Source organism: Mastigoproctus giganteus, chromosome 6, assembly GCF_048544385.1.
Source record: "Mastigoproctus giganteus isolate SK-2022 chromosome 6, ASM4854438v1, whole genome shotgun sequence".
NCBI lineage: Eukaryota > Metazoa > Arthropoda > Arachnida > Uropygi > Thelyphonidae > Mastigoproctus > Mastigoproctus giganteus.
Genome location: NC_143580.1, coordinates 188,683,978 through 188,707,338, shown reverse-complemented (window position 1 = coordinate 188,707,338; position 23,361 = coordinate 188,683,978). Strand labels below are relative to the sequence as shown.

The window sequence follows — 23,361 nt, the reverse complement described above, 5'->3', positions numbered from 1 at the left end:
GTCTCGGCCTAATTATCCTTTGCACTGCCCTACTCCTGCCATATGAATGCATGCACACGTGCTGTATGCAAACATCCAAAGTAATTACGATTGAATGGATGCGTATACATTATGTACCACTGTTGTGTATATGTGGATATATGTGTATGTTCTTATATATATGTGTATGTGTACATAGGTTTTTTTTTTTTTTTTTTTAGGTCCTAGCTGCCGAAATCTCAGGAAATTAAGCGGCAGGACCTGCCAGAGTAAATCTTAGTCTACTGGTGTTTCCTGGTCTGCCTCCACGAGGCGAAGGTGGGGCAACGCTGGGCTCCAGCAGGGGTCCAGCAGCTAAATGACCAGATGAACAACGGTACACGACATTACACAGGTACAATACCCACACACTTTTAAACCTCTGGCATTCCCAGGAAACTGGTACACCCACAAAGAAAGCAACGCGGAGATGGAGGAAACCCCTGGTGCCGCATGACAACAATATACTTTACACCTTACACCTAAAGACAGCACAATTTTGTTTAATAACATTCTTTGTTATTTTTTGGTATACCACTGGATTACATCTTGGTCAAGTAGCTTAAGAACTGAAGTCATATTTGTTGGTAGATACTCGATAGTGAGTGCACGTAGCTCGGTTACTTGACAACGAGGGGTGCAGTTATCCACAAACAGCAAACGTTTTCTATTCTTCTCGCTCATTCCGTGATATGTCTCTGATTCCCTGTTCGTAGATTTGTGATGTCATCCATGCTTTTTTGTTTCCTTGATACATTGTCGGTAATGCAGTAATAGTAACAGTAGAGGCATGCGATGCAAGAAAGCAACTTTGTGTAGCGTCAGCCAAAAAAAAAAAAAAAAAAAAAAAAAATATATATATATATATATATATATATATATATTTTACACGTCCATTCCCTCCAAACGATTTTCCAGGTTTCAGCAATCCTTGCCTTTACCCGCAATCCAGCAATACTTTCCAGCAATCCTTTGCCTTTACCCGCTGGGTAAAGGCAAATTTCCACTCATCTATTGTATAACTGTCTTTCCTCAATTTGAATTCATGCACCCTAAGGTTCGCAATCTGAGCAAGAGGAAGAATCCCATCAGAATTAAGCCTACTCAATACAGTCAAGGCCTTATATACCTCAATCAGATGACCTCGCAGGTATCTAGTCTGCAGACGCTGTAGTTGCAGAATGTAAACCTTTTTTGGTAAAAGAGCCCTTCGTTCATCTCACCAATCTTGTTAACCTTCTTTGTACTCGCTCAAGCAACTTAACATTCTTCCTAAAATGAGACTTCCAGACCTTTAAACAGTACACAAGGCATGGCCTGACCATTACAAAGGGAAAATCAACACCTTTTCTCTACTAGCAGAATTCTTGTATATATCATTGACAAACCCCATGACCGGCTCTGGCAGCCTGTCTGCACTGTTCAGAAAATTTCATGTTTCACTGCACAATTACTACTAGGTCTTTTTCATTTTCTACCACTCTAAGTGTACTACCACAGAGTTGGTACGTTTCTCTGGGGTTACTTCTGCCCATATGCAATACATTGCATTTGTCAATGTTAAACGTTAGTTACACTTCTCAGACCATCTGCCCGAATTTGCTAGATATTGCTGCAGTAGTATACTGCCATTACTGTCATTAACAACCTTTGTATCATCCGCAAACATCGACATTAAGCCTGATATACCTTCCTCAATATCTATTTTTTTATTTATTATTCAATTTATTGCATATGCTTCACCCCTGAACAGCCTTCAACTAGGAGGGTGTCTCAAAAATATTGGTACAAACGTTTAGGGGAGGTAGGTAACATCTAAAGGAATGTGAATCGCATAGGAACCCATAACCGGAAACGTCACTGGAAAGCAGTAGCAGAGGCACAAGAAGCAGAAATGACACAAGACAGTAATTAGTGGCAAACATTTATTTGACATAATATTAACAATGGAGTATGAGATGGATGCATTTCATGATGTTACAGCAGATGCTCGAAGGTTCCACCATGAGATGCAATGCATGCGTGACACCGACGCAGCATGGCTTGGCGGACATGGTCAAACACACTTGGAGTTTCTTTGACAGTAGCAGCGCAGACGAGTCTCGCCACGAGATCCATTTCCGTATCCACAGGCGATTCATACACGATAGATTTGAGGACCCCCCCCCACAAAAAGAAATCAAGGCTGGAGAAATCATGTGAGCATGGGGGCCAGGCAACGGGTCCACCACGGCCAATTCATCGTCGCCCAACACGCCTGTTCAAATGGTCACCAACACACTTTCCATAATGGCTAGGCGCCCCGTCATGTTGAAACCAAATGTTGCACCTCACATTTGCTGGAACATCGTCAAGTAACCCTAGTAGTACTTGTTCAAGAAAGATCCGATATTTAGTTCATTCGGGATGGTAACAGGTATGGGCCGACTATGCAGTCACCGACCATACCTGCCCACACATTTATTGCGAAGCGATGTTGTGCCACATAGGGGCGCACACCGTGTGGGTTGTCGTGAGCCCACACATGAGAATTGTGCTGATTGAATAAGCCTTCCCGAGTGAAATAAACCTCATCTGTGAACAAAACATAGGCTGGAAAATTCAAGTCTTGAACACTTTCTTGGAGAAACTATCATGCAAAAGCCACAAGTGCAGGATGATCTTGGGGGAGCAGTAACTGAACCCTTTGGAGATGAAAGGGGTGTAAGGAATCGTGCGCTAGACATGCTGTTCACTGCAACGAGACACTCCCAAGGAAGAGGCAACGGCACATGTGCTGGTAGTAGGATAATTCTGGACGGCATTCAGTACACTTTCTTTCATGGCGGGAGTTCGCGTCGAACGTGGTCTGCCCGCACTACACCTGTTACCTCTAAATGATCCATAATCGCACAAATTTTGATGCACACGCGCAAACAAACGGTGGTCCGGTACACGTCTGTCTGGGAAGCGTTCTCCATAAATTCGTTGAGCGGCACGTCCATTGCCCTCTGCTAATCCATACACTAGGTGCATGTCTGCCAGCTCACAGTTCGTATATCGATGCATGCTCTTCGTGCGGCGACTACTGCTTGAATGAATAAACCAGTAATTTTCTCTCTCGCGAACTGATGAACAGCGCCCAGTACCGACTTACGGTGACGTTTCCGTTTATGGGTTCCTATGCGATTCACATTCCTTTAGATGTTACCTATCTCTCATAAACGTTTGTACCTTTTTTTTTTTGAGACACCCTGTATACATTTGTACATTATGACGTAGATAGCAAACATAGAAGTTGTACATAAATTACGCATACTTAAACATTACTTTCTATAAAATAATACAACAAACAACATCTGATGTGAGCAAATAAAGCACACATAAATATAAACGGTGACACAGCAAAAGGTAGAGACATATAAACACATACACGTCCTAATATATGCATACAACTAATACATATACATACAAACAAATAATAATTTAAAAGAAATTAATTCTTCAGCAAAGTACAGGTCACGGGAGATTCACTCCTGAAGGAGATAATCAGGAAACTTCTACAGTTGTATGTGGTGGTACATGTACTGTATCTTCTCAGATCTGTGTGCTTTCTCATTACAGAACTTGTGGGGATCAATCTTCAGGGTGTTGTACGTTTGGAGAATGTTAGACGGAAAACATCTTCTAAGCATAGTTAAATTCTGTAATAAGCTTCTTAGGGGAATCCATGCACTATTGCAAACGACGCGGGAAAGCCTACAACAAGATTATGGACATTTGGGGCGTCAAGGCGATCGGTGAGGAATTGACAGAGATTGTGCAAATTTCCTGCAATGAGCAAGTGATTCCAAGAAGTGCAACCAAGCTTAGCCTACATGATTGATCTCGAGATAGTGAAAGGGTGGCCATTAACAGGGTTCAACTACCTTAAAATACAGAACTCGATACCTATGAATTTTTCGATGTTAGTGAGGGAAGTAGAGGACCAGATTGTCGAGGCATACATAGGAATCGGAACAAGCCATGTTTGTATGTTGTGAGTGGCAAGTTTTTGGTTGTTTACTCCAGTAAGTTCTTGTCTTATCGCCCACATTACTGGCAGAATTTTTGCTTTAGTGTTGGCGAAGTGCTTTTTGGAAGGTCAGGCCTTCATCCCAGGTGAGATCAGTATGATGAGAGACCTTTTGGACCCTAATACCATTGATGTAGATGTCTATGTTCATCTTGTTCTTCAGGTGGGTTAAAGACATTTGTGCCGACTTGGTCGGATTTATGGATAGGCCGATATTCTCAAGATAATGGTCAAATTCTTCTATTAGGGCAGTGGTATGGGCGTTCATTGCATCAGATTTGTCACCGTGTTTCGACGAGATGAATTTTATGTCATTTGCGTAAGAGCTGCAGTCAAGATGCGTAGAGAGGAAGGGGTAAAAAGCCACAGCAAAAAACAAAAGTGCAGGAAGGACGCCACCTTGGCGGACTCCTTTGTAGATGACGTTCCATTGGAAGCTTCGATGTTCAACTCTCAAATGCCTTTGTTTGAGAATGGAAACGACTTTTAATAGGCCTCCCTGTATTCTGAAATGCCTTTCAAGTATTGCATCAAGGAATTGCTTGAGACATTATAGAAAGCAGCTTTAATGTCTAAAAATGCTATACCAATCTGTTCTTTGGCGTTCAGAGTCGTTTGGATCCGAAATAGGGTGTCCATTAAATTCGTTTGATCTCTTTGGAATCACAGTGTGTAAATATGGTGGTCTTTTCTGGAAAAAATGCATAAAAAGAATTGGCAGCAGAGTCTTCACGAAGAATTTTAATAAATTGCAGCTTATAGAGATGTGACGAAAATCCTTCTTGCATTTCAGACGTTTGACTTTAGGCACGGGTTTTATAATGTAATGTTTCCATATTTCAGGGATAACTCCAGTGTATAAAGTTTCTCTAAATATGTGTAGCAAGACCTCAATGACGAATAGACTGTTCGATTTAATGATGAAGAGGGGGGACATATCGGTGCCAGAAGTGAATTTATTTTGGACACTATTTAATGCCTGAATTACATTTTAATTGGTTATGATGATTTCTGTTAGTCTCATATCAAGATTGGATCCGGATGGAGTCATGTTATTCATGTAATTTACCACCAACTGGTATTGTCTGGTTCGAGAGAGTTATACTTTAAATTAGGATCTGTCGAGATTTCGAAGGTACTGTTTGCCCATTTCCTAAATAAACTTTCACCATGATCAGGTAATCAACACCAGAAACCTAAACTATAGAAAATACATCGCAAAGGAGCACGGAATATCAGATGACTCATGTCGACGATGCCGCCTGGCTTCAGAAACGATCCAACACATCATCGCGGGGTGCGAGGTGATCACCCAGACTGAGTACACTCAAAGACACGACCAGGTAGCTACAAGGAATACATCAGAAGCTAGCGAGAAAATACTCGTTGACCAAAGAAAGTGTACCATACTATAGGTATGAACCCCAGGCAGTACTAGAGACCCGAACCCACAAGCTATATTGGGACCGCGCCATAATTACGGATAAGACCATCCCGCACAACAGACCGGACATAACCCTTGTGGATAAGATGGAAAAGGCTACCTACTTGATTGACATAGCTGTGCCTAACACTAGCAATGTCCAGAAAACCCATGAGGAAAAAATTAGGAAGGGCACGAACCTGAGACATGAGATCAAGGAGATGTGGCATATGCAAGAAGTATCAACCATCCCAATCATCGTGTCAACCACCGGTATGATACCAAAGAGTCTACATAGCAGTCTAGCAGCAGTAGGTCTCCCAGAGAACACCTATAAGGAACTCCAGAAAGTCGCAATCCCGAACACCAGTAGGATAGTCAGAGATTTCCTCGACCAACAGTAACACCAGACATTACAACACCCTGTGTACTTGGTAGCAGCACCAGTGACACAGTGGACTCCCCAATCAGGAGAAATAATATAAGAGCAACAATAATAATAATAATTATAGAATTTCGCCGTTTCTTTACTTTCTATTCAATAAATAAAAATACGTCTTGTGTTGTTGGAGTGCGCTACTGTCGAAAATAGTAGCAAGTCATTATTATAGTGTAAAGTGCTGTTGAATTTGCTATGGTATGTTTTAGTTTAGAAAGGTATTTTTAATTATTCAAAGAAATATAATCCGGAGTGCATTGTAGTGAGTTAAGTTATATAGGGTAATTTTATAGTGTAACCCGTAGAAAATTATTTCTGTTTGTCGTACTTGAGAAAGCAATTCCTTACTGTTGCTCTCACAACGTTATTCATAAAGAAGTCATGCCTAACTTTTATTGTAAACGATAACTTTTGTTTTTTGATTCGCCAACAGCTAGTTATGCGGAAAGATAAATTTGTTTAAAAATTGCATATTTCTTAAGTATTACGAAAGTTTTACTTTTCCCATTGACAAGTATTGTTAAAACCACATGTTTAAATTCCGCAGCCCCTCGAGCGTTTCAAACAACAATGCTTTAGCAAAGTCGGCAGGGAGCGGTTCCAGGTATGATTTAAACGGGCTATAACCCCATCCCTTATGATCAGAATAATGATTTTCTTTTTTTTTTTACTCCTATATGATGATTAAAGTTTGATGATAGCCCAAACACTTTTTTAGCCCCCATCCACCCTTTAGAAAATTCTAGCACTATCCCTGCTTGACAGTACTTGTGCTCTTCTCCCGAACATATCCTTTAAACATACAAATCACATCTTCTTGAGAAAAGTGGCAAGTCCAACATGAGAAGTGTCAATCATTTGGATTCATTGCCAACCATTTTTCTTTGAAGAAAGTATCACATTGCTTTCTAGCCTCTAAAACTGCAGTTAAATTGAGGACAGTTTTAAGATTAAAATTGTTTTATACTCCAGAACGTGGGTACAATCCCTTACTTCAGCGAGAAAGATGGCTGTGATAGGCTGGTGAAGACACCTCCCACTCACTGCTTTCCCCCTCTCCTGCATGTTACTGGGTGATGTCAGTGACATCACAATATGTCAAAGCTGAAATGAAGAAAAAGAAATTGCAAAACAGCAATTTTTTTTAAACAACTAACAAAAACCAACATACAACCACTGATTCTTCTTGCCCGTACATTACTAGAAGATTTCATGTGCATTAAACCACTGCTAATATAAAGAGAACTGGATATTAACCACACATACAATTATTGCGAAAACAAATTCTCAAGAAATAACTTGAAAACAAAAAAACACATCAGTCTTTGCATGCTGCCTGGTACATTTCATCAAACATCCACAATGAAAACACTTTTATTCTGAAGTACACTTGTAATCAAATTTATACTCATTTAATTAGTCTTACATTCATCCCTTTACAAACCATGAACACTGAATAACAATAACACATGATAACCAAGGGCATCAGAGCAGCACAACTAAACAGCAGCATGATAATTTCACATTTCCCACTAAAATCATGTGAATTTTCAGACAGTCAGAAACACAAAATGAGTTAAATTATGCATTCCCAATATTCAGCCAATCCCAGAACTTCACTGGACAATCACTCTATTCTTTGGCCATGCCCCGCAAAGTGTACCCATGTTCTGGAATTCAGCCAAATTGTTTTTGTGTTTTGGCATTATTATTGCTAATAAATAAAAGCCATTTTTGATATTTGTTACATTTCTCAATGTGTGAGATCAGAGATAAAGTCACATGGCTTTTTAACTGGGGTACTTCAGTGTAAGTTTTGTATGGCGATAAGTTAGCAGCCACTGTAGCACCTTTTTCTTTGTTCTGATTAAAGCATAGTATTTGCTTATGATGGCAATTTCATCACACACATCAAACCTCACCTCAAAGCAGAATGGCATTATACACGTACTAATATGGGCTCAGAATAAATCCAAATAAATTATCCCATTGTATAAGGCAATAGTCAGGCCACACCGTGAGTACTGTGTACAGGTGATTCTGGAGGCCTCATTTTAGGAAGGATGTTGCTAGAGTACAAAGAAGGGCAACAAGATTGGTGAGAGGAACAAAGGGGTACTCTTACCAAGAAAGGCTTAAGTCCTGCAAGTTGCAGCATCTGGCAACTAGACACCTGTGAGGTAATCTGATTGAAGTGTATAAGTCCTTGAATGGTTTGAGCAGGCTCAATGCTGATAGGATTCTTCTGCTTGCTCAGATTATGAACATGAGGGGGTATTGATTCAAATTGAGAAAAGACAGTTGTAAAATTGATGTGTGGAAGTTTGCCTTTAGCCAGCGGGTGGTTGATTGCTGAAACTGAATTCCATCTGTGTTGTGGAAGTTTGATAGCTTAAATAAATTTAAGACTGAACTAGACAAATCGATTTGGAGCAACCGGATGGATGAAATGGGAAGGTTTTTTTTTTTTTTTTTTTTTTTTGGCTGAGCCTGTATAATTTTGCTTTCTTGCATCATATGCCTCAACTAATGCTAAAATCATAAGCTGGGATATCCTGCATTTTGTGGTTAGACTTTAGAATATGGTGCTTATCCACGTATCTTTGCGACTGGAAGTGATGGCGCCTCCGTAGCCAGGTGGGAAGGAGCAGCAGTGCATACCACACGCTTCTTAATTAGACCGGGGTTCGAGTCCGTCACCACCAAATACAGAGGATGCGGAAAGGTCAGGGAATGACCACCGCATATTCTGGAGCAATATGGCCTTAGTTGCTAATGCTCCTAAAAACCAAACAACAACAACAATAACTAGAAGTGATGGATCTGTCTAGTTCTGCTAATTGCTTCGCTGTGATTGGCTGCTGATCAATCTAATTTTGTATTAGTGTGAACACCATTCTGCAAGCGAGTAGAGCCGGCAGGAATATATGCTGGACAGACTGGGAAATGTGATCTTTGTTTGTAGTAGAATTTAAGAGAATTTTTTTGTCTAGTGAAAAAAGATTAGGTTAATTCACACCACCAATTTGGGAATATTCAAGTGAAAAGTTTGAGCATGCTCAATGCTGATGGGATTCTTCCTCTCGCTCAGAATAATCACCTGAGAGGGCATAAATTCAAATTGAGGAAAGACAGATGTAGGATAGATGTGTGGAAATTTGCCTTTAGCCAGCGGATGGTTGGTTGGTGGAACAGACTTCCATCCCTTGTCATGGAAGTTCATAACCTAAATAAATTTAAGGCTCAGCTGGACAGGTATTTTGAACGAACAGAGGGGTGAAGTGGAAGTGGTTTTTTTTTTTTTGGCTGATGCTGCATAAGCTTGCTTTCTTGCATCAAATGCCTCTACTAATGCTAATGCTAAAAACTGTGCCCGTAGGTTATAGATAAAAGGCTTTAATTTACGGATTTATCCAGTCAATACCATGCACATCATCACTGTATCCACTGGATAAGTTTCTGAATGTATTCTGGGAAATCTTATGGTACCAAACATGAATTAATGTCTCCTGCAGCTCTCTAAGTGTTATTGATTTCTTTTGCATTACCGAAACACACATTTGTTCCAACAATTTTCAATTGGATTGAGGTCTGGTCTGGTCTGTTCCCAGTCCATATTATTGTGTAAATTGATTTATCCGTAAGCCTTTTTTTGCACCTATGGACAGTAAAGACAGTGAAATAAATTACATTTATTTAAAAGAGTGTAACATTTCATAAATTTAAAACTTTTGCTAATTTTATGAAGTAATACTTATGGTTTACTGGCCTCCGTAGCTGAGTGGTCAGGAGTGGGAGTGCAGTAGCACATGCTCTTTGAGTAGACTGGCGGGTAATTTTGTCTCAAGAATGCCCTTGTATCCTCATCTTTCACGGTACCTTCCGAAATTCAAGACGGCAAATTCTTGTATATGAAATACAGCCTCATATATATTTTTTTTTTTATGTGAACCCCAAACACGAGATGTATTAGAACCTATGGTATTTAGTACCGTGCTTGGGTTGGAGGTTGAGAAGACGAAAGAAGATATTTGTTGACATTGGACTTGAACTTGAACCTGGACACCAAAAGTTTTGCATTCTCATCTAAAAGTTAACTAGGTACACCAAGTTTCAGAGTACAATCAGTCTTCATATAGTACGATAGTTGTGTTCCTAAAAATCCTCGTGCAATATAAACAACAGGCCCTGTGGGAAAAATAGGGTTAGGTGCCGACTACCCAAGATTGAACACACATTTGTAACCAAAACATTATCGTAATAAAATACGTAAAACAATAGGTGGTAGATGACTTTCATCAACCGGTGAAATACCACCACTTTGCTTATTGGAGGCTTGAAGTGGTGAAACCCATGTTTAGTCTCTAGAGCAAAGTTTCTGGCACCCCCCCCCCCCCATACTTCTCCTTCAACCCATGCACGGTACTAAGTACTATAGGTTTTGATACCTTTCGTGTTTGGGGTTTTCATAAAAAAAAAAAAAAAAAAATTATTACGTAATAAAATATTGCTAATGCTTTTGCTTCTATCGTAAGCAAACTTGCTTTTTGTTTGATTTTCTATCCAAACAGATGACAGCCGTTCCATCTCTTCCAATTCTTTTTTTTGTCTTGATCTAATGGATTTTAATTAATTACACTTTGAGTTGTTTCTGCAATGAAAGTTGGTTTTATTTTGTCTGCATTCTTTCTAATTCTCAGCATTGCCTCATTTAGGCTTGTAACACGTACTATATCACATGGTCTTTCATTTTGCTCAAAGTGTTTCACAATTTCATATTTTTTCTCTATCGGCAGAGGCGGACTGGCCATAAGCATTACCTGGGAAACCCCGGTGGGCTGGAGGCCGGTGTGATTTTGGCCATAAATGCTAGTGTGAGGCCACTACGAATTTTCCCGGGTAAGAATTTTTGATCCAGTCCGCCTCTGTTTATTGATATTGCTTTTCTTTTTCTCTCTGAATCTGTAGTGCCTTCACCAGAACACTTCCTTTTAACGCCTTTTAAGTATTTTACTTATTTTTAGGGAATAAAGCACAATTACAAAATAAGGAGACACACTCTTGATACACATAAACAAAGCTGCGTGCATGTAGCAACTGAATAAACAACACTGTAAAGGCAGAGACACACTATTAACACCTCACTAGCTCACATTTTACTAAAGCACATTTCTGGGGTTTACTACCATAAAACAATAAAAACAATTTCCAGTTGCGTTTCTGCTAGTGGAATCTGGTAGTAAACTCGATCTAATTGCATTTGCAATAATACGGATAGCTGAAATTATGTGAGTTTTTACATTATGGTGAAATGTGTGTCCCCTTCACTGATATAAAAAACATAAATACATTTTCAGAATCTTCTCTTCATTCCTATCATGTTGCATTCAGTTGGGGTGATTCCACGTTCGACTGCCATTTCTTGTAAATGCAAAGGCGAATCGTGCATAAGCGAATTCGGTTTGTGTTATATACGATATCGTTTCCCTATTTATAAATCGTGTATGGTCGAATTCGTGTAGTGTAAACACCTATTATACAAGGACTGACTGTAATACCTCTCACCGTTGTGCAACAGTAACACTTAAAACTTTAAAAATTTTTTGTGATTTATTCTGCATAACACAAGTGACCTCCACAAAAAAGGTGCTCATGCCTCAAGCATACTATATTTTGAACCGAAATTTTGCACAGCTTCATTTAAAACCTGTTTAAACATCCACATCAAGTTTCAACAAAATTGAAGATGATCGAGCAGGGACCCCTAGTCCACTTGACATGGAATGACCCAAATGGATTAGCCCATCTAAGGAGCAAAGTGGTAACCATATTGTGGTATGGTGTTGGACCCTTGAAGTACCAAATAATTGGCCCATTGCTATTCCAGAACACAATTACAGCATACGTGCATCTTGATGTATTACAAAATAAAGCTTTTTCCAAGCATTTGCATTCTCACTGAGCTAGGCAAATATCTAGAATGGTTCCAGCAAGTCGGTGCACCTGCTCATTGCAGGTGTGCAGTCAAAATGTCTGGATGAACAGTTCCTACGACATTGGATTGGAAGGTGGGTGGCCAGTGAAACGACCACCACAATCCTCTCTTTACTCTGCTGGACTTCTAGCTGTGGGGACCATTTCATAGTGTATGCTCTGAAAATGCATGATGTTGAGCTCCTTGGAATGAATTTGCATTGTATGATATGAGATTGCACCTCATATAACTCGTACTATACTTTTGGACTTGCAAAAATATTTGCATCATTGTTTGTGTGTTGCACACATACTGAATATAGTTTGTAACAGTCTTTTGATGCACATACCGAACATAATTTAACAGTTCTCTGTGCTTTCGAACATATGAGACAACCTATATATCTCAAAAGCTTTTCAGAATTTTTTTTTTTTTTTTAAGCTCATATACAGATATTACCAGTTTTGAGGATCATTTTGACTTACATCGATAGGTGTTTTGCAAACTTTTAATGGAGAAACCGGCCACAAAGCAGTGTGAGTTCCTTTTGGGCTGAAAGGTTTTTCTGTGAAAGCAAGAATGGGAAAAACTTGGGGTAGAGATGGCCCCAAACAATTGCCAACAAATTGAGAGGGAACTGACTGGCTATTGTTTTCATATAGAGTGAATGGTAGGGAATTCAAAATTTTAAATAAGTAGTTCTAATGTAAAACAAGATAGCGTAATACGTATCACTGCATTTAGGAATCTATTGGATATCGTAGTATTGATAATCAATTAATTAAATTTATTAATCTAATTAATTTTCATTGGTTTTCATTCTCCAGACCAGAGCAGCAAAGCAATGGGCACAATATAGCAGGAGTGCTGTGACTCAGGGAAGAACTGAGGAGGGCGATTCTCCAATGTATCACAGCCTGAAAAAATGTGCAACTTGTGAAATGTTTGCAGAGCTCTCTGGAACAGGAAATGATCTGGCCAAGGAGGATGTCTTTGTGGGTGCTAGGTGCAGAGAGTGTCAAGAAATTAGGTGCCAACCTAGTGTTCTATTGGGCATTTATGAGAGTTTGAGGAGTTGGGTAGATACCCTTGAAGGTATTAAAATGGGGACCCATCAAGCTTTCAGCTGCCCAACTCACTCTTGTGCATCAGGCAACACAGTGGCAATCTCCAAGGCAGAATGCTCTGGTCCTACAGGAGTTAATTATTGTCGGTGACTCTTTTGTCAGGGTGACAGGTAATATATTGTGTGAAAAAAAGGATAGGTGGAATAGGAACAGGGTAGAACAGTAGAACAGATATCATCTTCTAAGGGCACAAAGGGTGATACTGTTGTACATGTTGGCACTAATGACATTAAGAGTAGGAGATGTGCAAATTTACTTAACAAGTATAGGTCAGTGCTGAAAAAAAGTCGCGAGTTAGGGTTAGCATTAGCATTAGTAGAGGCATATGATGTAAGAAAACAAGCTTATGCAGTATCAGCTAAAAAAAAAAAAAAAACTTCCACTTCACCCTTCCGTTCGAAATACCTGTCCAGCTGAGCCTTAAATTTATTTAGGTTATCAACTTCCACAAAAAGGGATGGAAGTCTGTTCCACCAACCAACTACCCGCTGGCTAAAGGCGAATTTCTGCACATCTATCCTACATCTGTCTTTTCTCAATTTGAATTTATGCCCTCTCAGGTGATTATTCTGAGCAAGAGGAAGAATCCAATCAGCATTGAGCATGCTTAACCCATTCAAGGCCTTATACACCTCAATCAGATCACTGCGCCGGTGCCTAGTCTCCAGTCACTGCAATTTGCAGAACTTAAGCCTGTCTTGGTAAGAGGATCCCTTCATTCCCCTCACCAATCTTGTTGCCCTTCTCTGTACTCATTCCAGCAGCTTTACATCCTTCTTGAAATGAAGCCTCCAGACCTGTATACAGTACTCAAGGTGTGGCATGACCATTGCCTTATACAAGGGGATAATCACCTCCTTATGCCTGCTAGAAAAATTCCTGTATATCATTGACAAGACACCATGAGCTACTCTTGCAGCCAGTCTGCAAGAGTAGCTCATGAGAACTGCATATCTGCCTGCACAATTACCCCCAATTCCTTTTCATTTTCTACCACTGTCGGTGTAGTACCACAGAGTTGATACATTGCTTTGGGGTTGCTGTTTCCCATATGTAGTACTTTACATTTGTCAATGTTAAACTTCATTTGCCACCTCTCAGGCCATCAGCTCAACCTTTCCAGACCCTGTTGCAGCAGCATAGCATCAGTAGTGTCCTTAACAACACTGCCAACATTTGTATTGTCTGCAAACTTGGACATTAAGCTTGATACACCATCATCAATATTATTTATAAATACAGAAAACAATAATGGACCCAACACTGAACCCTGAGGGACTCCACTAAGAACATTAGTCCACGATGAGCAGTGTCCACTGATTACCACTGTCTTCTCCCCCTCAACTACCTCTTTATCCATAGCAGCAATTTGCCTCGAATGCCACACTGCTCCAATTTGTGCAGCAGTCTTCCATGTGCAACAGTATCAAAAGCCTTTCTAAGATCCAAATATATAATATCAAAGTAATTCCCTGCATTCAGTTCTTTTGTGACTGCATCATAGTATCCAATTAAATTGGTCAGGCAAGACTTCCCCTTAACAAAACCATGCTGTGTCCTAGCTATAACTGAAGTCTTGTCTAGATGATCCTGCAGTGCATCTTTAACCAGTGCCTCCATTAATTTTCCTGGAACAGAAGTTAAACTCACAGGTCTCTAATTACTTGTGTCAGCCTTTGATCCTCCTTTGTGAATTGGGGTCATATTTGCACATCTCCAGTCTATAGGTACCTCCCCTGAGTCCAAGGAAGCTCTCATAATTATGGCTGTGGGTTTGCTTACTTCCTTTGCTGCCTCCTTCAATATAACTGGATAGATCTCATCCACCCAAGGTGCTTTTCTTGTGTTTATCTTCAACAATTTCTCCTCCACTTTACTCTCAGTTATTACAAGATTCTCTAGCTTACTGCCAGAGTTGAATACACCTCTGGCATTCCCCTCACTGAATAACTCCTCATGTGTGAATGTTGATGCAAAATATTCATTTAGTTTGTTAGCTACCTGAGTAGGATCATCAACAGTTGAACCATCGATATCAAGTGGACCAATCTGATTCATCCCCTTCCTTCTAGAGTTTACATAAGTAAAGAACTCTTTGCTGTTTTTATTTGCATCCCTTGCCAAAGATTTCTCGTGATCTGCCTTTGACTGCCTAACCTCCTTTGTAACTTGGTTACAGATCAACTAATATCTATCATTGGCTTCTGTATCACGTGTTAATTTATATGTATCCCATGCATTTTTCTTCTCTGTCATATGTCTCATTAGTTCATCTGACATCCATTTAGGCCTAAATCTTGAACAATATTTCTTAGTTGATATGTAAAGCCTAGTACCTTCCAAGATAAGTTCTTTGAATTCTTCCCATTTTGAATTTGCTGTTGGTAACATCATCAGTTGGTCCCACTGTATAGAATTTAAATACTGTCTCAGACCATCGTAGTCGCCTTTACGAAAGCAATAACCCTTCCCTTTACCCCTGATGGTAGTAACCTCTTTGAGTAAATCCCACTTCAGCACACTGTGGTCACTGCCACCTAGTGGTTCCTCTATCTGCAGATTCTTGATGCATGAAGAATCACTACTGATAATCAAATCAAGAGTATTACTCCCTCTAGTTGCCTCCCGAACATGCTGATGTAGAAAACAATCATCCAATAAATCCACAAAAGCCTTGCTAGTGTGTGAGTGACCAACCCACAAATTCCAGTCAGTATCTGGGAAATTAAAATTCATCATTATAAGACTCTCTTATGTACTGGCCCACTCTATTTCCCTGTACGGTTTCTTATTATACTCATCAGAGTCATTAGGCCTATAGCACACTCCTACTCTCAATTTTGATCTCTCAATGCTTATGTCACACCAAACTGACTCGACACTGCTGTCCAGCAGTGTCGACTGGCTTCACTTCCTTGGATCTTACTTATAGCATAACCCCTCCTCTTTTCCTATCCTGTCTATCATTTCTGTAGACGTTTTACTCCCAAAATTCCAGTTAATTTGAAAGTGACTGCAATTCTGCCCAGACACGATAGGAGGGAGTATAATATGACAGCCTTGTAAATCAATTCAGCCCTGGAGGGATTGTGCAAGGCTCATGGGGTAGAACATTTCACAGCGTGGTCTCTGCTTGTTAAAAGGAGAGACTTATTCTACTGGGATGGGATACTTTTAAATAGAAGAGGTGCAAGAGTGTTTGCTGATGCTATCGAGGCAATGTTAATTGGGTTGGAAAACTGCTAGCTTGGGAGGGGGGATTTACAGACTGAAAGGTTAAAAGTAGCTGCAGGCAGAGGTGAAAGTGATTCTTGCACTGCTTCTATTAGAATGAGCAGTGACCTGGAGGGCAGGGTGCTCTGGGTTTCAGGGTCTTGTTGGAGTCATTGTGAAACAAATAAATACATGAGCTGTGTTAGGGTAACTAAGAATAGGAATAGGTGCATGTATACTTGCATGTACACCAAGGCTAGAAGTATAGTAAATAAATTTGATGAATTTGAAGTGCTGGTCAAGACATCAAAGGCGGATATTGTTGGGATATCAGAGACCTGTCACACAGATACGAGGAATGCAGAATTGGAATTTGGGGAGTACCATGCATACAGAAAGGATAGACACGATAGGAAGGGAGGTGGGATTATGCTGTCAATTAAGAAAAACAAAATCTAAGGAAGTGCATCCATTTGACATAGATGGACAGCACAATGTTGAGTCAGTTTGGTGTGACATAAGCACTGGGAAAGCAAAAATGAGAGTATGAGTGTGTTATAGGCTTGATGACTCTAATGAGTATAATGAACTATTGTTCAGAGAAATAGAATGGACCAATAAATCAGATTCTGTTATACTTAGGGATTTTTAATATCTCAGATATTGACTGGAACTTGTGCATTGGAGAGCCAACCAGAGAGTTTATACTCTCTGGTTGGCTCTCCAACTCTTGATCTGGTTATCAGCATTGATTATTCGGGCATTAAGAATTTGCAGAAGGAACCACTAGATGGCAATGTTCACAATGTACTGATGTGGGATTTACTTAAACATATAATTACCATCAGGAGTAGGAAGGGTTTTTGCTTCCGTAAAGGTGACTAAAGTGGTCTTAGACAGTTTTTAAATTCTGTACAGTGGGACCAACTGATGATGTTACCAAAAGCAAATTCTAAGTGGGAAGCAATCACGCAACTAATCGTGGAAGCTATTAACTTTTCATACCAATAAGAAATATTTTTCAAGGTTTAGGCCTAAATGAATGTCAGATGAATTAATGAGATGCATGGCATAAGAGAAAAATGCATGGGATGCATATAATTATCCGGCGACACAGGAGACTGGCAGATATAAATTAGTATGTAATCAAGTCACAAAGGAAATTAGGCAAGCGAAGGCAGATTATGAGAAATCTTTGGCAAAGGATGCTAAGAAAAATAGCAAGGGATCCTTTAGTTATATAAGCTCTAGAAGGAAGGGAATGAATCAGATTGGTCCACTTGATATCGATGGTTCAACTGTTGATGATTCTGCTCGGATAGCTGATAATCTGAATGACTATTTTGTATCTACATTCACACATGGAGTTATTAAGGGAGGAAAATGCCGTATGTTTATCAAACTAACAGTGTGCTAAATGATTTTGTAATAACTGAGAGCAAAGTAGAGGAGAAATTGTTGGGAAGTTAAACATAAAAAGACACCTGTAGTGGATGGAATCTATCCAGTTATTTTAAAGGAGGCTGCAAAGGAAGTAAGCAAACCCTTAGCCATAATTATGAGAGCATCCTTGGATTCAGGGGAAGTCCCCACCGACTGGAGATGTGCAAATGTATCCCCAATTCACAAAGGGGGGGGGGATCTAAGGGTCCACAAGTAATTACAGAGCAGATATTTATTTCAGACCAGTTAGTTTAACTTATTTTCCAGGGAAAATAATGGACTCACTGTTTAAAGATGCATTGCAGAATCATCTAGACAAGACTGCAGAAATAATTCAGAAACTGCATGGGTTTGTCAAGGGAAAGTCTTGTCTGACAAATTTGATTGGATACTATGATGTGGTTACAAAGGAAATGGATTCAAAAAATAATTTTCGTATCTTATACTTGGATTTCAGGAAAGCTTTTGATACTGATGTGCATGGAAGACTACTGTACAGATTGGAGCAGTATGGTATTAAGGGTAAGTTGCTACAGTGGATAAAAATGGTGGTTGAGTGGGAGAAGACACAGGGGGTGGTAATCAATGGATGCTGCTCTTTGTGGATTACTGTTATTACCTGAGTTCCCCAGTGTTTGGTGTTGGGCCCACCATTGTTTTGTATATTTATCAGTGATATTGATGAAGGTATATAAGGCTTAATGTTGAAGTTTGCAGATGATACAAAGGTTGGCAGGGTTGTTAATTATAGTAATGGCAGTGTGCTACTGCAGCAGGATCTAGAAAATTTGTGCAGATGGTCTGAGAAGTGGCAATTGAAGTTTAACATTGACAAATGCAGAGTACTGCATATGGGTAAAAGTAACCCCAGAGAAACGTACCAACTGTGTGGTACTACACGTATGATGGTAGAAAATGAAAAGAACTGGGAGTAATTGTGCAGTCAGATATAAAGTTTTTTGAGCAATGCAGTTAGAGCAGATCATGGGATATTGTCAATGATATAAAGAAATTTTTCTAGTAGGGAAAAGGAGGTGATTATCCCTTTGTCCATGCCTTGAGTACTGTGTACAGGTCTGGTGGCCTCAGTTTAGGAAGGATGTAGAGTTGCATGGAGTGAATACAGGGAAGGGTTACAAGATTGGGATGGGGGGAATGAAGGGGGTATTCTTAACAAGAAAGGCTTAAGGTCTGCAAATAGCAGTGGCTGGAGACTAGGCACCTGCAAGGTGGGGGGTGGGGCATAAATTCAAATTGAGGAAAGACAGATGTAGAATAAATGTGCAGAAATTTGCCTTTAGCCAGCAGATGGTTAATTGCTGAAACAAACAATCCATCTGTCATTGTGTAAGTTGATAGCTGACATAAATTCAAGGAGGAACTGGTGAAACGTTTAGAGGGAATGGATGTGTGAAAATTTTTGCTTATGCTACATAAGCTCATATGCTTACCTTTTTGAATCACATGCCTCCATTAATATTACTAATTAAGCAAATTCATATTAACCCTGAGTCCATCACATGGAATCATTGAGTCTGTCAGACAATGAGAAATTCGTGCTCTTCACCTACTCCATCCACACAGCTGAAACTCTTAATAGCCAATGTTGATTCCAAGGGGACGTCCCGAGGGTTAGTTTCACCCCCAGTGGTATAAAATTTCCTCCTGGCGAATCAGTAAAAAGTAATAATTTTTATTTTAATATTCACTGTGGGCAAATATTAAAATAAAAATTAATATTGTTCTAATTAAAATTTATTTTAATATTGAAATTTTTGCCACATTTTTTGTGTAATTTTAACTGAAATTTTAGGGACCATAATGTCAGCTTACACAATGTAGTAATTTGTAATACATGAATTCAATAAATTTATGTTAAATAATACAAAAAATCACATCAGCTAAAGCCATTTCCAAAAGTGTGGTACTCGTATCACCAGTGTTACTTGGCAAAAATAAATCACTAAAATTTAAAAGACACAAAATTTTTGAAATAATTAAATGGTTAATATTTCTGACTGCAGAAATTGTAATTAAAAGCCACTAGTTGAAGTGTCGGAATTTCCGTTTTATGGTTTTCAGATTCTTTCTATTATCACACAAACCATCTCTCTCTCTCTCTCTCTGTATTATCACAAAAACCATAGTGTTTCACACAGACAATCTACTTGCCACTGATTCTTTGTTTATCAGCAACAAGACAATGACTGGATTGTAGGCCGTGAATAGGTTCGCCTAAATTGGTTCCTCAGTGGTGGATGCTACTTGTAATTAGAGAGTGTTCTGCGGCTTTTGGGAGAAGGGCTAAACAGTGCCTGAGCAGAGAGAGGAGTCTACTACAGCCACTATTTCAATCGTTGGCTGTTTTGTTTTATATTTTTTAGGTTCCCTTTGTGTTTTTTCACAGAAGAGTATTTGTGATTAATTCTTTGTTTGTATACTGCAAACAAGACAACGACTTGGTCGCAACCAAAAAACAATACCTTTTATAACCTTTTTATTAAAAACGTATCTGTACTATAAGTAGTTTGTGGTGGAATCATCTGTTGTCAGGTTACCTTGATGAATGCCCTTTGAAGAACAAAGAAATAATAAAACTGTATACATGTATGGAAAACTGAAACAAAGAAAAACAAAGAACATGTTCGGGAACTGAAATGAGAAAAATTCAGCTGATCATAGCAATTTCCATTCTTTGATTCTTTTATCTTTGCCGAATTTTACAAATAAAATAAAACGACTCAAAGTCGTGCAGACAGTGCAGTTGGAATAGAATACTCTTTCAGTGAAGGATCGTTTTAATGACAAAGCAATGTTGATCGTAAACATTACTGCAAAGTTTGAATCATTGAATTCTTTCTGCAAACTAACAGAAGATGATATAAAGATAATCTCACCTTGTCTAAACTTTAACTTTGATCCTTTGTGGAATGAAATTCGCTCGTTTAAATATGTGACAAAAACAGAAAACCAATTCTACAACGATCATATACATTCAATTTTGGAAACAAATATTGGATATGCTGAGCTAAAGACGTTATGTATTATGCTATGTTGTTTTCCTGTTTAAACTGCTAGTGATGAACATTCTTTCAGCACAATGAATCAATTGATGACAAAATTAAGAAACCAAATGGGACAGGAAACATTGCAAGATTGCATGAAGATAAGTGTAGAAGGCCTGAATGAGTTATCAAAAAAATTTATAAATGAAGTAATTGATACATATGCAAAGAAAACCAAGAAGAATATGATTATCATAATTTTTGCATATTTTATTAAAATTTGTATGATGTGTTTGCAAATTTTAATCTGTGATTTTCATATTATTAAACTGTGATTATTGTCATTAATGTGGTTTTTGTGAACTGACTATTAGTATTTAGATATTAAATAATAAATATATCCTTTTGTTTCCTATTTTGTTTTCTCATATTTTCTTATTATAACATTCATAAATATACAAATTTGTTTGTAACATATACATATGTTGTAAATATTAAATAATAATAAAATATATACACATATGAGGTGCTATCCAAAAGTTCCCGAAATGTATTTATAAAATAAATTAGACTCACCATGGGTCTTATTTGTCACCATCATCTTCAAAGTAGTCCCCTTGAGAGTATAAACACCGATCCCTGCGCTTCTCCCATTATATGAATGTATCCTAAAAGTCCTCCTTCATCGTAGTGTTCAGCACTGCATGTGATTCAGTTGATATCCTGTACACTGTCAAATCTTTGACCCTTCAGCTTGATTTTCATTCTTGGGAAGAGGAAGAAGTCACAGGGAGCTGTGTATGGTGAATATAGGGGGCAGACGATTGTCATGTTGTTGGATGCCAAAAACTGCCCCACAGCGAGAAATGTGTTGGCTGGCACATTGTCATGATGAAGGACCCAGTTTTTTGTGTGCTACTTCTCTGGACGTTTCCTCCCAATGGCTTCCCTTAATTACCTCAGGATGTCAAAGAAGAACTTTGTGTTGACGGTCTGGCTAGGAGGGACAAATTCCTTATGAGTAATCCCGTCAATGTCCAAAAACAGATCAGCATGACTTCACATTGCTCCTTACATGTTGGGCTTTCTTTGGTCGGGACGAAGATGGTTTCTTCCACTGGGATGATTGTTACTTGGTTTCTGGGTCATACCCATATACCCAACTCTCATCACCAGTGGCGACCGTAGAAAGGAAGTTTTGATCACTCCTTGCTTGTTCTTGAAGATCTTTGCTAACTTCCATGCAATGCTGCCTTTGATATTCACTCAGTAACTGTAGCACGAACTTGGCCGCAATCCTTCTCATGTTCAATGACACATGCCATACGATAGTCCTACAATGCCACAAATATGGGTGGTCCACCTGTGGGCTGCACGGATCGCCATCCGAACTTTTGTGGCATTTTCCCAGGTGGTACTTGATGATGAATGCCCATAGTGATTGTCATCATCAATTGATATTCGACCATTTTTAAAACAATTAAATCAGTAGTAGGTCTGTGTCTGGCCTAAAGCATTGTCACCAAAAGCTTGTTTAAACTTCCTATGGGTTTCTGCTGCTGCTGTATCATTGAGAAGGAAACAAAACTTGATGCAAGCATGTTGCTCTCTCACATCAGCCATTACAACAATTGCAAACTACGCAAAATGCACTGCCAAAGAACTGCACCTAAATATTCAATGACTCTATCCAGTCTGACACCACTTGGCACATTGATTCACAAAGGATGCATGCAGTGTTACTTAGCGCCACAAGTCTGTATTAGATGTAGTTCCCGTGCAACATTCAAATTTCGGGAACATTTGGGTAGCAACTCGTATACTAAGGGGCCCCCAAAGTGCAAATTCTCTAGATTCAACAATGCTAATAGCTGTTTTTGAAAATGTTTTCTTTTGATTTCTCCACTGAAAATTCTAGAAATATCTTAATTATCTGAGAATTCTAGAAATATCTTAATTATCTGAGAATTCTAGAAATATCTGTTAATTATCTCACAATTAGGAAAAATTCAGGAATTAAGTTATATTTAATCATATGTACATATTCAGTGGAATATGTTACGTATAATTATTGACAGTGAGTTGGCTTCATTAACACACATTTCTCCAATTGGTAATGCTCTCTGGCTTTGTGATATCAAAGTGTCACCTGAAATCAAACCTTTGATGTTCATGTTTTGCATTTCATATAGCACTCATTATTAGCATTACAGTAAACCCCCGCTATTCGCGGTATCTGTATTCGTGGTTTCGCGTATTCACGATCGCTGATTTAATATAAAATGAAACCTAAAAAAATGTGAATTTTAAAGCGCCATGAACATTTTCCGCCATAAAAAAACATGGGCATGGCTAAAATTATCTTTCCCAGTCAAAACAGCGCTCAGTGGTTATTGTGGATCGAGCGCATGGGTTCTGGAACCGTAAATGGCTCGAGAGCCTACGAATCTGTTCATCTGACCACAATATTATGAATAGGGACAGAGGTATGCGTATGCATCCTCTGTTTGAAACTATCATCCTAAGTACAGATGAACGGTTTTGCTTAACACGTTCCCGAGCTATTTCCGCTTCCAGTTCAGACCATGCGCCGACTGCACCACGTGTATAAGTACCGCGAGCCTGTTATATATGGATGTGCTGCAGGAAGTTTTGTTACTGCTGA

The 23,361-nt window shown here is 39.1% G+C and overlaps 1 protein-coding gene across 3 annotated transcripts in view; it reads left to right on the top strand.

Annotated features, from left to right (window-relative positions):
- Window positions 1–6,068: 6,068 nt before the first annotated feature.
- The window catches only part of Rpt2 (26S proteasome regulatory subunit Rpt2), a 213,944-nt gene continuing 196,651 nt past the window's right edge, over window positions 6,069–23,361 (top strand). For all 3 annotated transcript variants that reach the window (XM_090376630.1, XM_090376629.1, XM_090376628.1), the window contains exon 1: window positions 6,069–6,132. In XM_090376630.1, coding sequence (XP_090232756.1) covers window positions 6,130–6,132 — 3 coding nt within the window. In that variant the 5' untranslated portion in view covers window positions 6,069–6,129. The remainder of the gene's footprint in view (window positions 6,133–23,361) is intronic.